At 39.5% G+C, this 22,643-nt stretch overlaps 1 protein-coding gene and 1 long non-coding RNA gene across 10 annotated transcripts in view; one reads left to right on the plus strand and one right to left on the minus strand.

The window, feature by feature from the left end:
- Positions 1 to 22,582, plus strand: part of STARD3NL (STARD3 N-terminal like) — a 35,355-nt gene extending 12,773 nt beyond the window's left edge. For 4 of the 9 annotated variants that reach the window (XM_075143103.1, XM_075143104.1, XM_075143102.1 and 1 more), the window contains 8 exons: positions 8,073 to 8,369; positions 11,190 to 11,267; positions 13,262 to 13,339; positions 15,059 to 15,112; positions 15,215 to 15,332; positions 17,930 to 18,028; positions 21,237 to 21,306; positions 22,095 to 22,582. In XM_075143103.1, coding sequence (XP_074999204.1) covers positions 8,145 to 8,369; positions 11,190 to 11,267; positions 13,262 to 13,339; positions 15,059 to 15,112; positions 15,215 to 15,332; positions 17,930 to 18,028; positions 21,237 to 21,289 — 705 coding nt within the window. In that variant the 5' untranslated portion in view covers positions 8,073 to 8,144 and the 3' untranslated portion in view covers positions 21,290 to 21,306; positions 22,095 to 22,582. Of the gene's footprint in view, positions 1 to 8,072; positions 8,370 to 11,189; positions 11,268 to 13,261; positions 13,340 to 15,058; positions 15,113 to 15,214; positions 15,333 to 17,929; positions 18,029 to 21,236; positions 21,307 to 22,023 lie in introns of all 9 variants that reach the window. The other 5 variants (XM_075143109.1, XM_075143108.1, XM_075143106.1 and 2 more) reach the window with 4 other exon arrangements.
- On the minus strand, positions 20,167 to 22,024 carry LOC142079247 (uncharacterized). The gene is made up of 2 exons (XR_012672580.1): positions 21,879 to 22,024; positions 20,167 to 21,251 (listed from the first exon to the last, which is right to left on the minus strand). It is a non-coding gene; the product is annotated as an uncharacterized LOC142079247 (long non-coding RNA).
- Positions 22,583 to 22,643: the final 61 nt, after the last annotated feature.

Consider the following 22,643-nt stretch of genomic DNA (forward strand, 5'->3'; position numbering starts at 1 on the left):
CTCCCTTTTATCCTGCCCCGGGGCACTGTGACTGCTGCGTTGCCAGGCGGTGGCACTGTGACAGGGGGGTGACGGGGCCCTCCATGCACAGCCCCGCCCACCTCCCCCTGAGTCCACAGCTCATTTGTGACTTTCACCTTTCTGAGAGTTATTTCTCTACCTCACTTTGTGGGGAAATGTCCAAATCTTATCTAAAACCCTGGCAAATCTCATTTTCCTTTAGGATTTAGAATTTTGAGTACTGAGTGAGTAAGGAGGGTAGTGTTCTTGTCATTTTGTATGTTTGTGCCAAAACTCACATGTACATTCAGGTAGAAAAGGGCATTTATACCATATACATTTATTTGATTGTGGTGATGCCAGAGGTGGAAGAAAGGGATTTAGTTCCCTCTGCATGAACTTTGCAGAGACGGTAGAGACCATGATTCCTCACCATTCCAAGGGACGTTTGCTCCTACACTGTTTATGGTGAGGTCATCTTCTTGGAAAGAAGCCCTGAATGGTTTTTTGTTCTCTGTCATGTTTTTCCTTGCACTTCAATAGCTCTTTTCCTCCCTTCGCTTTCACGCTTGATATCTTTCTTGAAAGTGATGGCAGGCCTCTCAGCCTTTGTCTTGCTCCTTCTAGTTGCTGTCATCTTCTGTAGGCCCTCCATGCCCCTAATCAGCTGTTTAGTCTTTGCCTTCATCCCAGGTGGAATTTGTCTTTCTAGAACCTGAGTAATGAGCAATGTCCCTAGTGGTACAGGTGAGTGCTGACCAGGGCTTTGCACAATGCTTGCCTTTCCTATGGAAATACCTTGCCTGACCCACAAGAATGCATTTGCCTGTATCACCTCTGGGGCTCATAGTCACCCTGTGACCTGCTCATGCCTCCAGGAACATTTGCCTACTCCGATGTTTCCGAACCGTAGCAGAAACTCATGGCGCTCCATCTGACGTTGTGTTACCTATTTCTACCCCGCAGTTCTTCATGCATGGTTTATTGAAGTCAGGGATATCTCTTCTGTCAGAGCTTCAGCTGGTAGAGAGGATGGGGGCCGTAGAACTTGTCCTGGTTTCAGCTGGGGTAGAGCTAAATTTCTTCCTAGTGCTGTGTTTTGGATTTAGTATGAGAAGAATGTTTATAACACACTGATGTTTTCGGTTGTTGCTAAGTGCCCTTAGATGTCAAGGACAGCTTCATGCTCTACCAAACGCAGAGGCTGGGAGGAGGGAGCATAGCCAGGGCAGCTGGCCAATGGGGTATTCCATACCATGTGATGTCATGCTCAGTATATGAATGGTAGGCGTGTTCCAGGAATTTGCGATCGCTACTTGGTTATCAGTCAGCGCGAGTGGTGAGCAATTGCATTGTGCATCACTCATTTTGTATATTCTATCATTATTATTATTATTTTCCCTTTTCTGTTCTATTAAACTGTCTTTATCTCAACCCACGAGTTTTTCTCACTCCTACCCTTCCGATTCTCTCCCCGTCTCGCCCTGGGGAGGAGGGGAGTGAGCGAGCGAGCGGCTGCGTGGTATTTGGCTGCCTGTCAGGTTAAACCACAACAGAACTATACTGTGAGATAGAGCTTTTTCTGGTTCATGGGTGCCATGAAATCCAGAATAAGATGTGCCCAATGAATGTCTCTTTTGGAGAAGGCAGGAAGCCTACATTTCTTCAACGATGGTTTTCTGCAATCTAAATTCAGAAGACCTGACCATGAACCTCACTGTTTCATACATTTGATGACATCAAAGCATGAAGGGTGAGCCTGAGAGATGTGTTAAGGGGGCTTTCACCCATCAGTAGCCTCCTTGAGTCCAGCTCCACGCAGTCATGACCAAGCAGATCCAGCCCTCCAGTGGCCGGCTGAGCAATGGACGGGCTGTGTGGGTGGGCTCTGAACGTGAAGCTGGTGGTGTCAGTCCAGTCACTTTCAAAATGGATGTCTGCCTCCTAGGGAAGAAAGTAACCACAGCCTCCTTTAACTGGGCTTCCATTTGGGAAGTTTCATTGGAAAAGTGCCAAATCAGCCCAGACACTGGAAAAGCTACAAGAGACGAAACACTGGTGGGTCAGTCTAACGCGGTTTGTGGCACTGCTCTCTGTGGGGATATGCTTTACTCTCCGGGAGTGTGAATAAAAGTTGCTGATGATTTTTTAAATGAATTCTGGAGGCATTTAGTGAAGAGGAAGGTTGTTGCTGGTAATACTGAGATGGTAAGGAGTTGGCTGGCAACTGCCTCTCTTTACGAGTCCCTATGCACTTGTAAGATAGCTGCAAAGAAGGACTGAAGATTTTGTTTTTTATATGCCCACCTGAAACCACCTGAGAATGTTGGTGTGATGAAATTACTGATTATGTTATTCAGATACAAAGGAACTTCTTTTATTTTTTTTTAATTAATGAAAGAAACTATGGAAAACAATCTTCTAGCACAGACTTTGTGATTAATCAGTTTGCAAAACTGGTGCAATGAGTGCAGACAGCTGCCAGGCTATGTCTATTCAGTTGGAGAATCTCAACATTTTGATGCAAGCTCAGTGTGATGAGACAGGCCCTTGCAGGTGTCCAAACGTGGATCTGATGGATCAGCAGGCAGAGCGAGGCTAGAGACAAATTCCCTTGCCGTGAGTACCTCCTGTCCAGAGGGCTCTGAGGCAAAAGACAGTCTGTCAGTAGCAAGGATTTCAGACTCTATGGAATTTATCGGCTAAAACCTATGTTTTGCGTTACGCTTAAAAACGAACCGGTGGCCAGTGCATTTTAAGACCATGCTTTCGTCTTGCAAAGGGCCCCACAAGGCAAATGAATGCTGAACTAGCACATCCTGAAATAATTCGCGCTAGCTGTACTAATTGCATTCCCGTACTGTGCTGTATCTAGCGACAATCCAGACTGGAAGTAACAAATCCCTCGACAATTGCACTGACTGCCACATCAAAAAAAAAAGGTCATGTCTTTTAGCCAAAGTTTTTTGGAAGTGCAGGTGTTACTTGGCTTTTTTCTCTCTTTAGCAATTTCTTGGCTTTTCTTTCCTTTTATAACTATGGCCATTGATGGCCTGATCTGGGGTTTATATCTCATCCCAAATGTTTTCCTATGAATGCCTGTTACACAGCAGGGCACTTCAGTGCGAGGGTTTTCAGTACAAAGCAAGTGCTGTTTACAGCCCTCGAGTGCAGCGATTCTGCTCACACCCTGGGGTTCAGGTGGCCCAAAGTTCATTGTGGCGCTTGAGACACCTGACCAAACACATGCCGCATATGTCTTCCTCCTCTAAAGCCCTTTGACAGCCATGTTTCGGGCAGCTGCTGTAGAAATAAAGGAGGAAGCTTTAAAGATGTATTGTGCTTGGCCGCCCTTGCCTGGTGCTTTTGGCTGGCTGCGACACGAGGCGATATCCAACGTTTCCTTCTGCTCTTAAAAAAAGATCCTTCAGACAGGGAGATTTCATTAGCGAGCAACGTGTCTGACGTCATGCTAACGCGGCGCTAATATAGACAATATTAGCACCAACCTTTGAAGCGCAATAGCGCTTTGCTTCCTGTGGCTTACTTTTCGCGATTGCCCGTTTTGCAAGTCCAGCTCGTGTGATGGGGGAGGCAGCAGGTGCACGGGAACGTGTCCTGCCTTGCTTCGTTCTGGGCTTCTCCCTCGGATTATTTCTCCTACTGCTTCCCATGGGGACCATCTGTCCTCTTCATCCACATGTGTAAGAGTGAGGCTGTTGGAACAAATAATCCTAAGGGTAATATCGCTCTGGCAGTGTGAGCTAGCACAAGGTGGAAATTAAAGGGAAGGGAGTTAGGCGCTTTCAATGTCCAAATTCAGCAGCTCAGTTAAAAAACACTTTTCTTGGAAAGGAAAGAACAGGGTCATAAGTGCTGACTGTTGATTTCCACTGGCTAGAGATGATTTTGCGCTCAGTCTATCCACTTCAGCGGGAGGTGCAAATGTTTGGTGCTCCCTTGAAGTGAGCCTGAAAGGTCAAATCCACCCAAAGCCTCCTTCCCAAGGAGGAGGTGGAGGCCCACCCAACGCCTCCTTCCCTCCGCAGGGCACCCGGAAGCCCTGCACTGGTCCCCACGGGGCCGTTGGGTGCTGAGTGAGCAGCGTCCGCGTGAGCAAACCCCACGGGTACTCTGTCAGGCTGGTCAGGTCTTTCAGAGGTTTGTATTGCCTGAGAAGAAATGCTGATGTTTAGGAACCTTTAAATTTGGATTTGGTCCCCCATGTCTTTTCTATAAATCCATAAAACAGGCTGAGAAGGGGCAGGCAAAGATGGTTCTCTGTCATCTTCCTTTTTCTTTCTTTTTTTTTTTGTTCCTTCTTTTATTTGGGGTGTGGTTGACTGGTCTCTGGGCTACCACTCTGTTGGCATACCTTAATTTTGCCTTGTCTCACTTCTTTTTCCACCTTGCTCTTTCATTGCTGTTTTTCTCACCTACATAGAACATGAACCTTATAGATTCCTTGAATGGGATTTCCAGTCTGGGATGTGCCAGCAGGCTGGAAACAGGGAAAAATGTCATCAGTTTGGGTGAGTTTTCTCCCACGATAAGGGACACTGCCTGTTGCTCATAGCCTGCTCTATGTTTAAGCAAGCACATTTGATTAAAAAAAATCCAGGACAGATTCTGTGCTGGCATAAAGCGTCATCTTTCTTTGGAAATCTGCAGAGTACCGAGCGTACACACAAGTAAAGAAATCCCATCCCTTTGGCAGGACAAGGTTTGTAGGAAGAGACAATCTCTTTCACTAGCTCAATTGCTATGGCTGGAAAAAGTATCGAACTCTAAGCAAGAGCCCCTCTTCAAGCCCACAACAGAAGCAGCTTCTTTCAAAGCTGAATCCCGGTTGAGAGTAGTTATTCAGAGTTCAGTCCTTCTGACAAGCTGCATTATTTATTATGTCAGTGATTTAAGAAAATCTTCTTAGGGTCAAATGTTGCTGATGCAGACTCATGAATTTGCTGTCCTGAGAAAGTTCACCTGTAAGTGAATCGATCAGCAAATAAACATACATTTTATTCTGTGGATGGAGATTCAGCTGGGTAAAAATGGTTTTACCAATTAGGAATATAACATCGTCACTGATCTTTGCTATCGGCATCTGGCGGCCTGCAGCTACGTAGGGCTAAGATGCATAATAACAACACAAACCTACACAATACTCCAAAATTAGTACCTCTCATTGAGGGTTTGCTTCCTCTGCTGCAAGTGTAAAGCTAAATGGCATTTGTGGGCAGAAAGCAAAACGTTGGCTCCATGTAAAGCCCCATGAGGGTCCTGTGGCAGGCACAGCACCATCACCTTTTCTGGTGTGCAGAGCTCTGTGGGCTTCACTTTGAGACCTAAGAAATTATCAATTATTTCTAGTCTTGTTCTGTTCAAAATTAAGGTCTTTTCTTATCAAGGCTTCCTGGAGAGGTGGTAGATGCCCCATGCCTGTCAGTGTTTAAGAGGCATTTGGACAAAGCCCTTAATACCGTGCTTTAACTTTTGGTCAGCCCTGAAGTGGTCAGGCAGTTGGACTAGATGGTCGTTGTGGGCCCCTTCCAACTGAACTGAACTATTCTGTTCTATTCTATTATATAGAATTGTGAGTCTGATGGTACTAATGAAATTAATGGCAATTAGTACTATTTCTGTTGGGGGAAGAGAGGACAGAATAAATAGCAGTTCTTCAAAACTTTTACTTACTTTTCAAAATGTTCTTCTTTTCCTGAAAGAAGCAACGTGAATCCTTGGGTAAGAACTAGTATTTACTAGAGGATGTTATGAGATAACCATGTTTCTGCTCAACTTCACTGTGTGCTGTACTGAAATATGTCTTTGCATAGTGAATAGTTAAATGATATGCTTTGTTTTGAATAGATAGGCATTTTAGATAACACGGATATTATCAAACTAAGATATAAATGTGATTTGTAGAATAAGGTTTAGTGGCTGGTATTTGAAACAGAGGTATTGAAGTAATTGCAAAACAGTTTCTGACTGAAAATGTATATCAACATGACATAGTCAGAGAGAGGTGGGTTCACTGGAATTCTTAACATGGAGTAAGTCTGCATTTGTGTTCCTACTCTAAAGCTTCCTAGTCCTTTCAGTACTTTAACTGTACAAGTGTGGGTTTTTTTTTAAAAAAAGGTAAAAACCTGATGCAAGTTCTGTTTAACTTCGAAGTTTGTCCACTTGCCTAATGGTGTTTATAAATTCTAATTTGTGCATGACTCACAGGAAGGGAAGGAGCATGTGTTACAGAGTTGAGACTAGTGCTTACTGGGAAAAGTCATTGCACAAATCTCCACACCTCTCACCGAAAGTTTAGTAAACAAGAGGGTGAGAATAAGAAGTAATGAAGACACTCAGTTGTAAATCTGCTTGAAGAGATCTTGAAACAGGAGTGAGTGCAGCACACCAATTTCTGTCTTTATTTTTATTCCGGTTAATGATGAAACCGAAAATCTCATATTCCCATTTCTTAATTTCTCTGGTCATGTGTGTTCTGCTAACATCTCTTTAAAGGAGATTAGGCCCAGCAAAAGGCCTGTCAGCTTTCCTGGTCCCATGGCTTACGACTGAGAACCAGAAGACATATATACCTTGGGTTGGCTTTGGAAAGCCATGGGCAGGAGCGTCCTGGGATTGATTGCCTGGCAGGAGAAGGATGGCAGTAGACTGCCTGTGCTTGTGCTTGGCCTTGTGCTTGGTTCGGCCCACAGCCGGATCCCAGGATGAGATGGTGATTGATACTGGCTTGGTTTGCCTCTGGTCACTTGTTCCCTTCAGGCAGAGACTTAGCTGTCAAGGTAGTTTCTGTCTTGGTGCGGTCCGTTACCATTCTCATGACATTGCCCAAGAAAAGCAGACTTTGAACTACCTGAAGGCTGTATGTGTGACTTGACCTAGACATTGGCCATTCCTGGCTGGCCTGCCTCTTCCTTGGCTGTGATGTATGTGCGCTGGCAACTCCCTGCCCCACCTTTCCTTTTCCCCTGTGTCCTTGTATCCTCGTGTTTGCCTCGTGTGTTACAGATCCCCTGTCTGCTTCTCTTGTTGTGCTTTGACTGACTGTGTTCCTGCAGACTTGGCAGTTGAAACGCTGTTGGAATAGAAGAGTGGGAAGGGTTTCTCTTTCTGTTTTGCAGTTTACTGAAAGACAGCCCACACAAGAAGAGACAAAGTTTTGTTCTTGAATTTCAAGAAGTTATTCCCCCAGCATTACAGAAGCTTGGCTGATGTGATTTGTATTGCAGGATGTATAGCTTAATCTTCTAGGTATTCTGCATAAAATTAAGTTTTCTGTGCATTTCCTTGAAACTTTTGTGACCTTCTTAGTCAACTTGTTCTAGAAGCTTTAACTGGAAAAAGGTTCTCATGGTGAATTGTACATCAAACTGCTCCAGTTTTATAAGAAATTTAACCTGAAAATTTTTTTTTAAAAGCCTTATAGTCAGAAGACGCTTGGGGTAATAGCATTACCTTTAAGCAGTAGGTTGCATACAGTTTTTTCAGAAAGATCCTGTCTGGCAATGTAAGTTGTCATAGCAGCTGAATTTATCTATAGAGCAAATAGCAGTGTATTTGCTTTATAGAATTATTGCTCCAATATTCGGGGGTTTAATGGACTTTTAATCTTTTGGTTGTGTCAGCTCTGGATGTGCTGGTAGCTAACACTGCCATTTTTCATTTTGTGTGTGGAACTTCCTTTAAGTTGGCTTCCTATTGATAGTGTTTAAATTGGAATCGGAAACGTTAAAGATGCACAGCATCATGCTTTTTATTCATCCCCATTTAATGATCTCACTCTAACAACATGGAGAATGGAGCCTTCTAAATCTAGAGAGTGCTCCCTTATTCCCACTGGTCTAATTGAACATTAATTCTCTTGTTTCACAAATCCTCTGAGAGATGAAGAAAGCTTAGATATATTTTAGAAACAATTTTTAGAGTCTACTTGACAAATTCTCTTAGTTGTCAGTTTAGAAAAAAGAGAACTGACATATTAAGATGAAATTACCTACTGGAATTCTGGGGTTTTGGTGACTAATGTGTTTTGGTTTTGTTTGTTTGTTTAGAAATTCTTCCTCTATGGATTAGCCTTCTAGTGATGGTGAAACTGGAAGAAGACCACTTCAAGCAAACCCAGGATGAATCGGGTGCCAGGTGATGCAGAAAATGCTCACAGTAGCAGTGTGGAATCCTGTCCTTCCTTGCGGGATGTCCACTCCATCAACCCAGCGCAGCTGATGGCAAGGATTGAGTCATATGAAGGCAGAGAGAAGAAAGGCATATCGGATGTCAGAAGGACTTTCTGTTTGTTTGTTACATTTGATCTCTTATTCATAACCTTGCTGTGGATAATAGAATTAAATGTGAGTTGTCTTTTCAGTACCCTTAGACTTTATTAATTTATTTATTCACTTCAGGAGTGGTTAATAAGTTGCTCTTTTCTATCCCAAATTATATGCTATTTGTACCTATTTAAGTTAAAGCAGCATCTTACTTTTAAGCTTTCATGAACATAGTATCTACTCAACTGCATCTATTTTTAGTCATTAGGATACATGGTTTATTACCTTCTTAGCATTAAACCTTTTGGTGTTCCTGTAGTCTATGAACCATGCTGAAGAAACCAGTGGAAATCCAGTGGACTTTTCAGGTGGCAAGTAAACAAAAATGTTACTGCACATCTTTGAATTTGGCAAAAAGTGTGAATTTTAACAGGATTCGAGAGTTTGCCTTTTGAGTAACTCAGTCAGTGATATTTCACTGAGGTGTTAATCCCTGGAAAGACTTCCAATGGCCAAAACCTACTTTTTCCTCTGATGTATTTTCTTTGAGACAAACTTAGTATGCTATACATTGTGTATGGCAGGGTGCATTTAAACAACATAAACTCCTGCAGTTGCCACCTTTTAATTCCAGCATTTGTAATTTGGAAAACAAGGCAGTTCTCCTGAAATTTCCAGAAAGCAATAGAATAGCTGATTTGTTATTATTTCATAAGTAGCATCCTAATTCTTGAGCTGGGTTTTAAGCTATAATCTAAAGTATGCATTTAAGAAAGGACACACAGTAAAAATGGAGGAATCCCTTTTCTGGACAAGAAAGATCTTGAGGAAACATTTTTTATCAGCATTCCTTTACAAGATAAATAACCTTTGTTATTGATCTGACATTAGGAAGTTTCAGGACCTGACTGTTCAAATAGTTCATTGATATAATGAAAAACACACTTTCTGATTTGATTTGAGAAAGCAGACTTTGCTTGCCTGAATGCTGTAATTCTGGGACTAGAATCCTGTTGTCTCTCTAGGCGGAAAGACTGTTGTATTCGGTGCGTGAAGTTAGCTTGTCTCAGAAAAGCATCATAGTGTTCTCATGCATTTCTTTTTTTAGGCCACTTTCTCAACAGCTTGTTCGACTAAGAGGAGTAGAGTCTGGGTTTGTATCTCTCGTCAGGGATTCAGAATACAGATTTTCATATTAGTGCTCTCAGAATATTTAATACTGTATAGACAATGCTACCGACTTCATGGTGTTTCATTTTGAATGCTGCAGCATTAAGGGACCTCAAGATCCTAGCAGTTTTCTTTGTGAAAAGCTTTGTTTTAAGGAGAACATATTATGAACCAGAGTCCTATACTGCCAAATGTCAGCAAGAATGAAAAACAGGTTTTTGTCTTCGGAATTCATAATATTAGAAGCCATCATTTGATATCTGGGATCTGACGCATGGTTAGGTTTTTTGTTCTGTTTTTTAAATTAAATTTTGTTCGTTGGGAAGTCAAATAGCACTGCATTAGGACTGTCTGTCAGCAGTATGTAAGTAATGGGGCTTCAGAATTGTTGCCAGAGTTCCTGTAAGTATTGTTTTCCCTTTGTCGCCGTTATCCAGTGTGCTTAGGCGTAATTTATTTTTAAACACTTCAGGGAGTAGCTCCATGGCAGTTTGAGCAAACCCTAAATCAAGGCTGTCAGTGGTTCTCTGTTCATCCTTATATTAACATAGTGCTCATCCAGGCATGCAGTGAACAGCTTGGAGGGGGGGAAGTTGATCTTCCTTATTTATGCTGGAAACAGATGATCGCACCTGATGCAGTAGAGCAACCAAGGGGAAGCTATATTTAGAAAGTTGTTTGTCAGGTAGCCGTAGAGGGGAGGGAGAGGAGAAGAAATAGAAGAAATTTGGCGTTGGAGTGGATAGTCTCAGGAAAACACTGTCCAGCAGTATAGTTGGGAAGTGTGGAAGTGTCTAGAGTGCATTGCTTTGAGATGGTGAGCATATGTTGTTGGCGTGCTTTGGTACCGCCTGTTTTTAAAAGGATAACAATAGACAAACTCAATATTAAAGCCTTCTGTTGGTGTTGCTTTCCAGTGCTTTACGTAACTATTTCATGCAGTGCTTAATTATTGAATTTAATATTAAAAACAATAGGATATGGACACTAAGGTTTTTCGCTCCCAAGATATATACTCCTCTTGCTCTCTGACCCAATACAGCCTAAATTATTTTCTTACTAACTCAGTTTGAACAGGAAAGTGACGAATCCTTCCACTGGAAAGAAACACAGTGGCTAAGGAAGATGTAATTTTGAATCCCCCCAAGCAAATGAAAGAATTAAACTTGGTGTTAGTTATTTGTGGGAGAATGGTCTAATAGTTGCAGCTTCTGTGTTTTTTACAGTGGGTTTTTTTGCTCAGCTCTCTTAAATAGTATGTATGCTGACAAGGAAAAGATCTGGAGTATGAATTCAGTTACTGTTTTGTTTCCTATTTGCTAACATGTGACTAACTAGAGCTAGTTTCTGGGTGGCTTTTTGATCAGCTGTTTGATCCTCCGTGTGAGACATAAAATGCTCTGTGAATTTGTGGAACAGACCTTACATTTAATCGTTTCTTCTTCCCTCAACAACTTGTTTGCTTTTATTTTGGGACTGTCTGAAATGTTGTTTGTATAGCCCAGGTGATAATCCTAAATATTTTCACTTTGAAAATTGTATATAATCATGAAAAACAAATAAGGACACTAATCTTGAAACTGACATTCTTAGCATATATGTCCTCTGTACTTAGTTTAATGATCTTTTTGTACTCAGCGGGGAACTATTAATTTCACCCTTCAGATTTGTGTGTATTTTGGCTTCAGTAACTTCTGTTCTAAAGCTGTGTGTGGTGTTGTTTCTTTATAGGTAAAAGGAGGCATTGAGACTACCTTAGAGAAAGAAGTCCTACAATATGACTACTCTTCTTCATATTTTGATATATTTGTAAGTGTTCTTAAAAAAAAAAAAAAAGGAAGAAGGAAAAAAGCAGCAGAAGTATAGTTTTCCCACGTTCCTCCTTCCACAGATGTTCCCTAGTTTGAGTCCTGTGAAAGGGTTGATCTTTTCTTGGTAATTTAAACCGGAAAGACTTGTGCCAAATTTCACCCGTCTAGGGGTTGCCCAGGGCTGCTTTGGCAGCACGCTCATGGAGCCTGTGGATAGAGATGCTTATGCACACTTAAATTGCATCTTCTGCTTTGGGGGGCATGGAAAAGCAGATGAAAAACTCAGTCAAGAATGTGAGACTGATATAAAGGTAATTCATTAAGAAGACAAGACCAGTAGTCCTCCAGCTGTAAAATCATTTTTTTAAACCGATGTTTTTGTCCTTCCACAGAAATAAGTCAGTTGCAGTGAGGAGAGACTTGTTCCCAGGTTGGCCTGTATAGGTCAGGTTTTTTTCAGATTTCTGTGTTTTATCTCAAACAGGTTTTTTTAACATTGTACTAAAAATAGATGACATGAAGTATGGTTCTCCCTTACTATGTATAAGCACCTGAGGCACATGGGAGGAACTCTACTGCATTAGGAAATTTCTCTGTCTTTGAGCAACGCCGTAGCTCTGTAGTTGCAATTCATTTTGCACTGCATGAACCAAGTTACTGATCTCGAAGTAAAAGCTGTTTCTTTATGGTTCTCCTAAAGGGCCCCATGTTTTTGCAAGATCATTAATTCTACCAGATCTTGTTTGCCTGGCAGAGTATCAGGCATTTGGCAACCATACCTCGTTTGGTATCAGTCATTTTTATTGATGCCTATGTCAGGAATCTCTCTTTGAAACTGGTATAAAAACCCAGCCTTGCTTCTGCATTGGACCATTTGCTCTGTCAAATGGAATGAGGTACTGGATACAAAAATTTCATAAGCTAGCAAACTATGCTACTTCTTCCTTTCTCTCTCATTATTTTGCTGGCAGGTTCTCCATGATATACCTTACTGCAGAAGGCAAAAAATGTTGTCTGTAAATGTTGATGCTCTGGAAATTTTTTGCCCTGTAGTTGAACCTAGGGTTAAAAACATGTAATGCAAAATTCCCTGGGAAGACACTAGGTCATTGAATTCTGCAAAATTATTTGTGGGCTTATACAGGATTTCTTCTGTTTCCACATCACTGAAACATAAGATTAAATGGGTTCATTATACCTCTGGCCATGTCTATTCTTGATTTCTCTTCATTTTAAAGCGTTTGTTTCACACTTTTTAGATTCTGAACACATCTTTTAAAACGTGTTGGAGGCAATCTAATATTAAAGAATAAACAGGAAAATTGAGGGGTACGATCCCCGATTCAGAAATCTCGTCTGCTATTGATTTCATTTTCAGGCCTAGAAATACCATAACTTACCTTTCTTTACTGCAAAATATTTTGAATGGCTTGCTATTGCAGGCATGTCCATAAAGAATAATTGATTGTTGCAATGTTAATATTTCAATAAATACTAAAAATTTACTAAGTAGAAAATAGTTTTTAAAAATTCTTCCCATTTTCTGATTGCATTTGTGAAATCTTTACAGTTTTTAATGACATTCTTGCGCAGTAGCACACCACTAAGATCAGTGAGATGCACAGTGATGCTCAAGGTATTTGCTGGATTAACTGCATCTAGATTTAACTGCTTAGATTCCAGGCAGGTAAAATGATCATGAACATACTTTGTGTAGCTTTCTTATGTTTCTAACTTACTTGTGGAATCCCACATGCTTGCATATTTGAGCCTATGTAGGCATGTGAGTGGTGCCATTTGCTTTACAAATGGAAAACTATGTTCTATTTCTGTTTTATAAGCACACATTCAAATTTGTTTCTCAATAACAGCACTTAGATTGTCCTGTTTTAAGTTGTTTTGTAAGCAGTTAGTATTTTCAGTGAGCTGAGAATCTTGTGGTTCTTCTCTGTTCTGAATTAACCAACAAATATTTTTTTCCTTTATCTATAGCTACTGGCAGTCTTTCGATTTAAGGTGTTAATACTTGCATATGCAATGTGCAGACTGCGCCATTGGTGGGCAATAGCTGTAAGTAGTAGCCAAGCATAATGGAGTTTTAACTAGAATGGATCAAAGAGACAAAATTTTAGATGCCTCTTAACGCTTGTATGTTAAGAATCATCTTGATGCTATATACAAAAATTCGCTGTACAGTAACAGATTAAAAACTTCTGTTCTGGAAGATTTTCAGCCTAAAGGCAAGAATTTAATAGCACAATGGGTGTGGTCCTTATTAGGTATCATGTTAATACAAATTGAAGACTTATTTTGAATCCAGTATGGATGGCTAGTTGTAACTGCTTGTTACCTCTGACTTGTTAATTAATGTTTGAAATATATTTGCATTTGAAATAGCGAACTGTATTCAAAAAGAAGAATTGGCATTATTGTACCAAAGATCCAGCTGTCCATTAACTCCCACATCCTTAGCTTTTGAGAGTTTTAGGTGCCACCCATTGAGCACTAGCACCTGTATTGCTTCATGCTCCAATACAAAATGTTGAAGATGTATCCCGTCTTAGAAAGGAAGTTCTTGAGAACTGTAGGCAATTACAATGGATTGGAGCAAATATCTTTAATGCAGCTGTACTGTGTGGATGAGAAAGAATGCAAAACTTGATGGCAAATTCATACTTCCACCAGTCAATACCATAGATTGTAATACAATAGGCATATTGCTGGCTTAGTGCATTGTAAATCTTAGACTTTTTTTCCCTTACGCTGTGGTAGGTGCATGTAGAATGTGTTCATGTATAACTTTCTTCAAGTGAATAGCATGCAGTTTGTTTAGTAGTCTGAGATTACACGCCATTTTTTTGAAATTGCGTTAGTAGCATGGCACAAACACATACATCATATAACTGCTGCTCTGATCGTCTTTATTTTTAAGTGCACACCTCTCAAAATCCCTTACTCTTAGTTGTGTAGCTTTAGAGTATTTCTTCCAATGACATCCTCCAACTTGATGCAGTTGTTTGTGAGAGTGAACCCATCATGGTAGTAAGCAATTTAGATATATAAAGCTTCACTGAAGGTTTTGCAGAAGCTATTAATCTTAAAATCCTACCTGTGCTTACCAGAAGCTAGGTTCTGCTGCTATTTAAAGAATTGCTGGACCCAAATGCACTGATAGAGTTAGAAGCCTTGCTTAGGTGAACAGTACTTGTCCACTGCTTTTTTGGGTTTTTTTTCAGATGTTTTATGCAGCCTGACATTTTAAAAATATGTCAGGGAGTATCAATTCTTCAAACTGATTCATTTTTCACAATATCAGTACGTGAATTAAAATATTAATTCAGATTTACTCCTGCAAAGATGTTTTGTTATTTGAAATGGATCTTTTGATTTGGATGGTAGTGAAAAGCATTTGGAGCAATTGCTGTTCGCTTTTTCCCAAATACATAGATAGATTTTTTTTTTTTTTTAAGGGACTTGGTGAATAAAATACTGCATCTTCATTATACAGTAAGATCACAATTTATGTAACTCAGCATCTGTGTAGCATTTAAACTGCCTATCTGCTGTGTGGAAATCAACATTTGGAGATGTCTGTATTAAAAGTTATCTTTATTAAGGAGGTTATTTTAATAACACTTTGAGTTAATTGTATCATACTTGTTACGTTTTAGTAATCTATGATGTTGCTGTTGTTGGTAAATATTTGAAGTTGCAACTGATAGATAATGGCAGAAATGAGAAAGTAAATCCATTTATTAGTTTTAACTGTTCTTACCCTGTCTCTTTCAGTTTACAACAGCAGTGACCAGTGCCTTTTTATTAGCAAAAGTAATTATTTCACAGGTATATATTCTAATCAAATGTTTGTTTTACTTTGTTGTTTTCTTGAAAGCAAGATTCTTCAGGGTAATTTCTGTAATGTTGTGTGCTTTTGTTTCTTTCAAGCTGTTCTCACAGGGTGCTTTTGGCTACGTGCTGCCCATCATATCCTTCATACTTGCCTGGATTGAAACTTGGTTCTTGGACTTTAAAGTGTTACCACAAGAAGCTGAAGAAGAAAACAGTAAGCTTTTGATATTTCCGCTGAATCGCTGCAGTTGGCAACATTCGATCCCATGTTATCTGGCAGAAGAATGCTTCTTTCAGCTTCTCAAAAGTTGAAGAGCTGTGGGAAAAATTAAATCATATGGCATAATTTTTCTTTTTCTGGAAAGGAATATATGCCTTCAAAGAAGTGGGTTTTTAATTAATTTAGGGAGGCAAAGTTAAAAGTTACAAGGGCCAGATCAGCAATTTGTCAAGCACTTAGGAACGTATATAGTTTTGTATGCTTAAGACATGAAAATTTAACTGACTTGGGCTTGTAAAATTTTATTTTCTGGGTAATGCATTGAATAAGTGTCTGGTTCCTCTTTTAGGAAGAGTAGACACAATAATTAACTCAATGTCACTAACTCGTCTTTTGAGGTGGAAAAGGGAAAGCAAAGAAGTATTGTGGAGAGTCTGCTTCATGCACAGACAGAATGAGACCAATTCAAGTATGACTTTCAGCTGCTTCAAGATGAGGCAGCAGGTCATCTGACACTCGATGTATTCAACTAAATGGAGGAAACCCATTGATTTAGTTGAAAGAGAATATTGCTTGAGTGGTGAGGAAAAGAAAGCATAGACTTCTGCTACAGATGTTTTGTTATTTTCAACAGCAGGAGAGTAATTATACAGTGAACCTGTTATTTGGGCATCATTATCTGAAATACAGTCTGAAACTCTTGCTGAAAGGGCATGTTTGCCTGTTAGGTAGAAACAAAAACTTCACATGGGCATGGATGCCTCCATTTTTTTAGTGCTGTGAAATGCAATCTTTCTGCTTTGATCCCTTCCCTCTTCTTTTCCACCACTCCAAGAAAGAAGTTGGTTAAATGAGTACACTGGGTTTTGCCTAGAGGAAGGGAAACTTAGGGTAACCTTTTTTTTCCTCTCTTGAGGGGGTGAGGAAATACAGCTGCATCACACTTTTATCTCAATAGATAAGAAATCTAACCAGTTCAGAGACTTTTTGGCATTTTTTTTATACTGAATATTCATAGACAAAGAAAGTATTTGATACATACACATGTAAATACTTTATGATCGTATTCATAAAATTGAGATGATATTGCTAAATCCCTGTGGGATTCAATGACACTTTCTTTTTCTTCATTCATACTGAGCTTGAAATAGATGGTATTTATTTAGAAATATATGCTTTTTAATTGAACTCTGTATATTTTGAAAAAAGATGGGATTTCACTGGAAAATGCTGGTTTTAAGCAAAAAAATCAGACAAATGATAGGCACGTTTGGATTGTGTTGTGTGGTGGTACTTATATAGTGTCTTATTTGCTTTTAAATCTGAGGCAGATAATGAAAGCGGATTTTAATAGTTTTTGCTTTTTGACCAGGTATTTTTCTCTCCTGTCTCTAGTGAGAGTGGAAGCTGACTTTTTTTCATCTTACTGTTTTGTTTTAAAAAAAACCCAACCAAACAAAAAAAACCCCACCACAGCAATTTTCTGCCTAATGCAACAGTACTCATAGTTTGGAAATGTTTTGTCTGTAACTTTAAAAAAAAAAAAAAAAGAAGACAAAGAAAAAAGGGCAAAACTGTCTTTCCACTGAAGATTTCCAGCTCTAAAAGTTTCCTTCCATGAGCAGGATTTAAAGCTAAAATCTAACCAATATGTGTCTTCTAATATCTTGTGACTCATTGTTAAGTATGGAGACTGACTTTCCTCTTTTGGACAGAGTGGAAATATAAGTAAAATAGATGTCTCCTTTGGAGACTTTGCACTGGTTAGTAAGATAAATTGGTATGTAGAAGTAGTAGTTTGAGTTGGAAAGAGATTTTTTTAATAACTGCTGGCTATGTCAGATGGCTCTCCTGATTCAGTAAAACATCAAGGTTTTCTTTTTTTTTCCCATCAGTCTTCATGTGGCAGAGAGTAAAGGATGGAAATTCAATAGCCTTATGTTGACCTAAAATGCCATCTTTGCCTTGTTATTATCAGAAGACCTGTTGATGGAAGTAAGGATGAAATGAATTAGCTTCTCTCCCAACCACTTTTGTTTTTTGTCCTGTATTAAACACACCAGAATAGCCCCATATAATTTCCAAATAATTTTCCTGATTTTAGATGAAATTGAGCCAAAAGGAGTTGAAGGTTGGAGTAACTAGGTATGTTAAGACAGATGGGTGAAAGCAAGCCATTAATGAGGATTCTTATAGTGGCAAAGTGAGAAAATAATTTATTTGGTTATGCGTGGCAGCTCATTGATCATTAAAAATATATTTCAGAGTTTTAGTTAGACAGTGAATATTGATGAATTTACATACGGCATCCTAATCATGCAATCACACATAGTAGAAGGAAGGATTCCTTAATTCATGCGTACAGTACCTCTGTTTTGCTATAGTGTGTCTCCTTAGCTGCCTGAAGTTATATAGAAGACATAAATGTTAAATTAACAGTTTTCTTTTTTCCCGAGATATTTATTTATAGAATTAATTTGTTAGGAATGCTAATATAATACATCAATCTTAAAGATTCTTCATCAATACTTGATCTTTAAGATGCTATATGATAACATTGAGGATTTGTTTTTTTGTTTTTTTCCTTTTAGGATTTTTGATAGCACAGGATGCTTCTGAACGAGCAGCTCTTCTTCACCCAGGAGTCCTCTCTGATGGGCAGTTCTATTCTCCTCCTGAATCTGTAGCAGGTAGTTATGTTCGCCTACTGAATGATTTTTCATATTGACATTAAACTCCTGCATATTTCACCCCCTTCAGAGGGTAAGGCAGGGGAAGGGTGAAGGGAAAAAAATATATTTTCCTTTTTAAATGAAAAGTGTACTTTACAATCCTAAAATGAAAGATTCTTTTTTATTCAGTGATTCAGTTTAGTTACTACCTATCAGATGAATTACAATACACGTAGTTAGTGGGGCTTCTGACATTTCCCAAAGGTGTTAAAAAGAAGATAAGTCTGAAAGAAAATGGTATCACAATTGGAAGGAGGCGGTTATTGTTTTTTTTCTGCCATCGATGATCCCTATGGGTCCCTTCCAACTTGAGATATTCTGTGATTCTGTGATCTCTTATCTGCTAGCAATAGTGTTTATGCAGCAATGCACTACTTAATCCAGCCTAAACTTGGAGTTTTACAGTATCTTAGGATAGACAGTGAACCTGAAACTGCTCTAAAGCAAACTGAAATTTCAATCAGAGGCTCTTTTCCTCTCTCATAACAGAAAGGAGAAAGCCGTCTCTGTATAAAAAGGCCAGCTGTGAGGGTATATTAAACTGAGGGCAAGTTTAATTGCATCTTAACTCTGCATATCATAGTTGAGGTATGAGCAGAGTAAGCCATAAAATAAATGGAAATACTGCAAGATTTAAGAATGTGTTTGCAGGCATTTCGAGGAAAAGAGTAATTTCTTTATGGGTTGAGTGGATTTGAGTTATTTGAGGACACAGTGTGAACCCCCAAATCCTATGTCAATCTTTTGACCCTAAGATGTAAATCTCTTCTGTAAAGCTGTGCTATATTATGCAATATATTTAAAATACTGATATCTGCTAATTGCTAGAGGTACGTTTGCCTATCTTGCATTATAGAGTTACACATGTTGGTGATATTTTTCAGTTTAATGGTGGTCTCTATGGTTGCTGAGCATCTTGGCATAATGAATGACTTAGAGCTCCATCTAGGGATGACAAAGCATTAAGACAATGTTGAGTATAACTAATGATTCAAAGTGAAAATTGGTTTTAGTTAAAGGTGTGAGTCTATCTTGGGGAATAATAGTTGGAAGTATTATATTGGATTCAGCCTGGGATTTTTTTGGCAATAGAATATACAGTGTGAGAGGAAGTGTAAGTGGAGCTGACGTGTTTTCTTTGGCAGTTTGGCTGGGTCAATGTTGCATGTGCAGTGAGCTATCGTGCCTCAGCATGCTTGTGGTGACTATGGGTATATGACTGTGCCATTGCTTTCAGCTTATCCAATGGCTGCTTGTCACCGGGGTTTCAGTAACAGCTCACGTGCCTTCTCCCAGTCTGCCCTAACTGCCAAGTAAATTTGTTTAAGCACCCTTTATGGGTATGAGAAGCAAAAGAAACAGTCAGATGAATATATTTGAACTAAAACACACACACTGGTAGTCACAAAGTATTCTGAAACTGTTAGATGATGTACAGTAAAAATAGCTCACAATTAAAAATATTTTCTTCAAAATTCTGCATTTCTTTCAGATAAGACAAACTATGGATTGTTCTAAGAGAGCAATTTTTGGTCAATTTGCCTTACAAGTTGATTGGAAAAATATTTATAGATAAATTATTCCCCATGATCATGCAGAGGGGAATAAACTCCTCTGCTGACATGGCAACATGTCTAAAACCAAATCTTTGCTGAGAGGAGGTGACATTTGACACAGGCTCTGTTGGAATTTTCAGCATATTTATCTTTTTATGCACATGTCCAGGGCCATACCCTTTTCCATCCACTTCTTTATATGGATTGACCCTTCATCTTCAACATTAGACTTGGTTGCCAAGTAATCATTCTGGAGGTAGCAAGTGGAAAATCATCCTGGAAAGAGTAGATTTCTACAGTTTCTGTACAACTTGAGCTTCAAAATGAAAGGCAGGTATGCTATTCCAAGAAAGGAAAGGACTTCAGAGTAGCTTGGCCAAAAAAAAAGCTTAACACCTTTGTCTTTCTTGTTTACTTCTTTGTGAGAGGGAATGTGGGTCCATAGTTCAGCTTTAAATTGATGGCAAAAGCTCAAGTAAGTCTCCCAGGCATTTTATCAAAGACAGTTCCTTGTTCACCCTTTTTTTTTTTTTTTTTCCCCTCCCCCTGTGGCAGTCTCATTGAAACTGCCCAAGACATGTATGGTGAAATGCATGGGCTGATAATTTCCTCAGTCGTCCCTGACAAGGGCTGACTGCCGCAAGGACTGACTGCCACCTCAGATATGGGCAGAGACACCTGCGGCTTGGATTGGAACCCCAGAACTGTGGGTCAGAGCTGCTCACCCTGCTTGCTTGGTATCTTCTTGCTCTCCCTGAAACGACTGATCCATCAAGCCACCTTCCTGCAAAGCAGTGCCTCCATCAGGAGCTGTCTCTGGGCACGTAGCCCTGTGACCAGCTCAGCTTTCTTTTTGGGGCCTTCCAGGGCTTTGTCACAGCAGAGAGCTGAGAGCAGGCAGGGGACGAGGAGAAGAGAACTGGGCAGGGAAAGGCAGAGGGAGCTGTTTGGTTTCTGGCTTAGAGTGAGACAATCCCTTGCTAGAACATTAGATACAGAAATTATTCATTTGTAAAGCGGCATTTCTTTCAAAGTGTCTTCTGAAGTTATCTTCCAAAGGGCAGAATGTAGCAAGTGGGAAAATCTGCTTGTTAGTGAGCAAATGTGGAGTTGATTGTCCTGAGTGTGTTGTAGTGAAAACTTGAAGCACTTGCTAACTGAATCCATTGACAGGGTAGGTATTTCAAGAATGATCCCAGTGCTGGGTTTTGGGTTGGGTATCTGTTAAAAAAAGACTTCAACATGAAACATCCAAAAAGATAAGAAATCTAAAATAAAAAGTAAGTATTTTTATGGGAAACAGTTGCTTTGAATTGCCTTTTGATAAGCCATTACCAGTGGTGGTCTACCTCTTTTTTCTTTTTTTTCCTCTCTTTTTTCTTTTTTTTTCCTCTCTTTTTTCTTTTTTTTTCCTCTCTTTTTTCTTTTTTTCCCTCTCTTTTTTCTTTTTTTTCCTCTTTTTTCTTTTTTTTCCTCTCTTTTCCCTTTTTTCCCCGCCTTTCCCTTTTTTCCCCGCCTCTTTTCTTTTTTCTTTTTTCTCTCTTTTCCTTGCTCTCTCTTCCTTTTTCTTCTCTCAACTAATCTAATAGCATTCTTGTCTTTCTTTTCAGGTTCTGATGAAGACTCTGAAGAAAAACAAGACAGTGAAAAACCAGTTGTATAGCAAATATGAAAAAGCAGGTAAGTTCCTTTGCACACAACCTGAATATTCCTAAAAATATTTTTCCCTTCTTAGTTCCTTCCCAAATAATTTGAACGGTGGGCTAACTCTTAGGAGTTCATAATCTTTGAACCCAGTCTGTCTGTCTTAGCAACCTTCAAGCAGGAAATCCTGCCAGGCTCTTGAGGGCCTGTGGTTGGGGTCCTCTGCTGCTGATTTCTGGTTAACCCGGGCCCAGGGGTCTGAGAAAGCTGTTCTGGAGTATAGTTACAGCATTTATTTGCTGGCTGTCCTGGAAAGGACAATTGTGGACCAGATGTGTAAAAGCTCCTTTTTTTTGGAAGTGGGGAGAGATATTTCTTTGGAGATGGCAATGCAAGAGTGCTAGGGAGAGATTTTCTTTTAGTTTAGGTCTAGGACAAATATACTCATCTTGAAGATTGCATGGGCAAAACTACTTGGATATTTCCCCTCCTCAGTCTGTGTAATACTATAAAAGGGTTACATTGGAGCAGCTGCGTCTTAAGATTTTTGTAGTGTACTTTGGTTAAATGAGAGATGATTTCCTTATTTTGGAAATTGCTTCATTTACCTTTGGAATTATCTTGCCCCATGCTTTCACTTCACCACACGTCGCAAAGCTCAAGCTAGAGGAGGTATTAAATGTTCTTGAGAAGCTGAAGCTTCTGATTTGAAATCTTCTCGTGTTCATCTGGAAGAGTGGATGACCTTTTCAGCCTCCCCGTTTTCAGTATCCGTTTTCTTGACTCGCATCTTCATTCATCTGGACTTGTGTAATCTGTTACAGAAAGAAAATCTCTGAGGGAAGTTGTTGGGGTTTGGAAACTGGCAACAGAGTCTGTGGCTGACTTGCTGGTGGAGCTGCTGACAGGAGAATTTATTCATTAGAAAGCAAAGGGAATGGTTCCCATGTACTGTAATACCTCACAAAGATGTACCTTGTTGACATATGTATATTAGGTTGCCTCCCAGGTGGTATGAAAATACTTGTCCATGATGTATTTTATTATTCAGTGATTCCTTAAGTTGATCCTTCTAATGACTAGGTAATTACTGGAAAGTGTTGTCTTGTGTACCTAATCAAGAGACTGGTAATATAATGAAGTAAAACTTCTCTATGGTGGAAGTATATTTAATGATTGTTGGGACTCACTAGGTAAAATTATTTTATGTTATCGCAAATTTGTCATTAGTTTTATGTTTACTTTTTTTAACTCATGCATTTTCTTTTTTAATGGGTATGTTCACTTTCTAAAATAAAAATGTTAAAACATGGGTAATGCATTATGATATTTTGTTGCTTTATTAACTGAAAATTCGCAGGTACCACTCCTTT

The sequence above is a fragment of the Calonectris borealis genome, chromosome 2 (assembly GCF_964195595.1).
Source record: "Calonectris borealis chromosome 2, bCalBor7.hap1.2, whole genome shotgun sequence".
Lineage (NCBI taxonomy): Eukaryota > Metazoa > Chordata > Aves > Procellariiformes > Procellariidae > Calonectris > Calonectris borealis.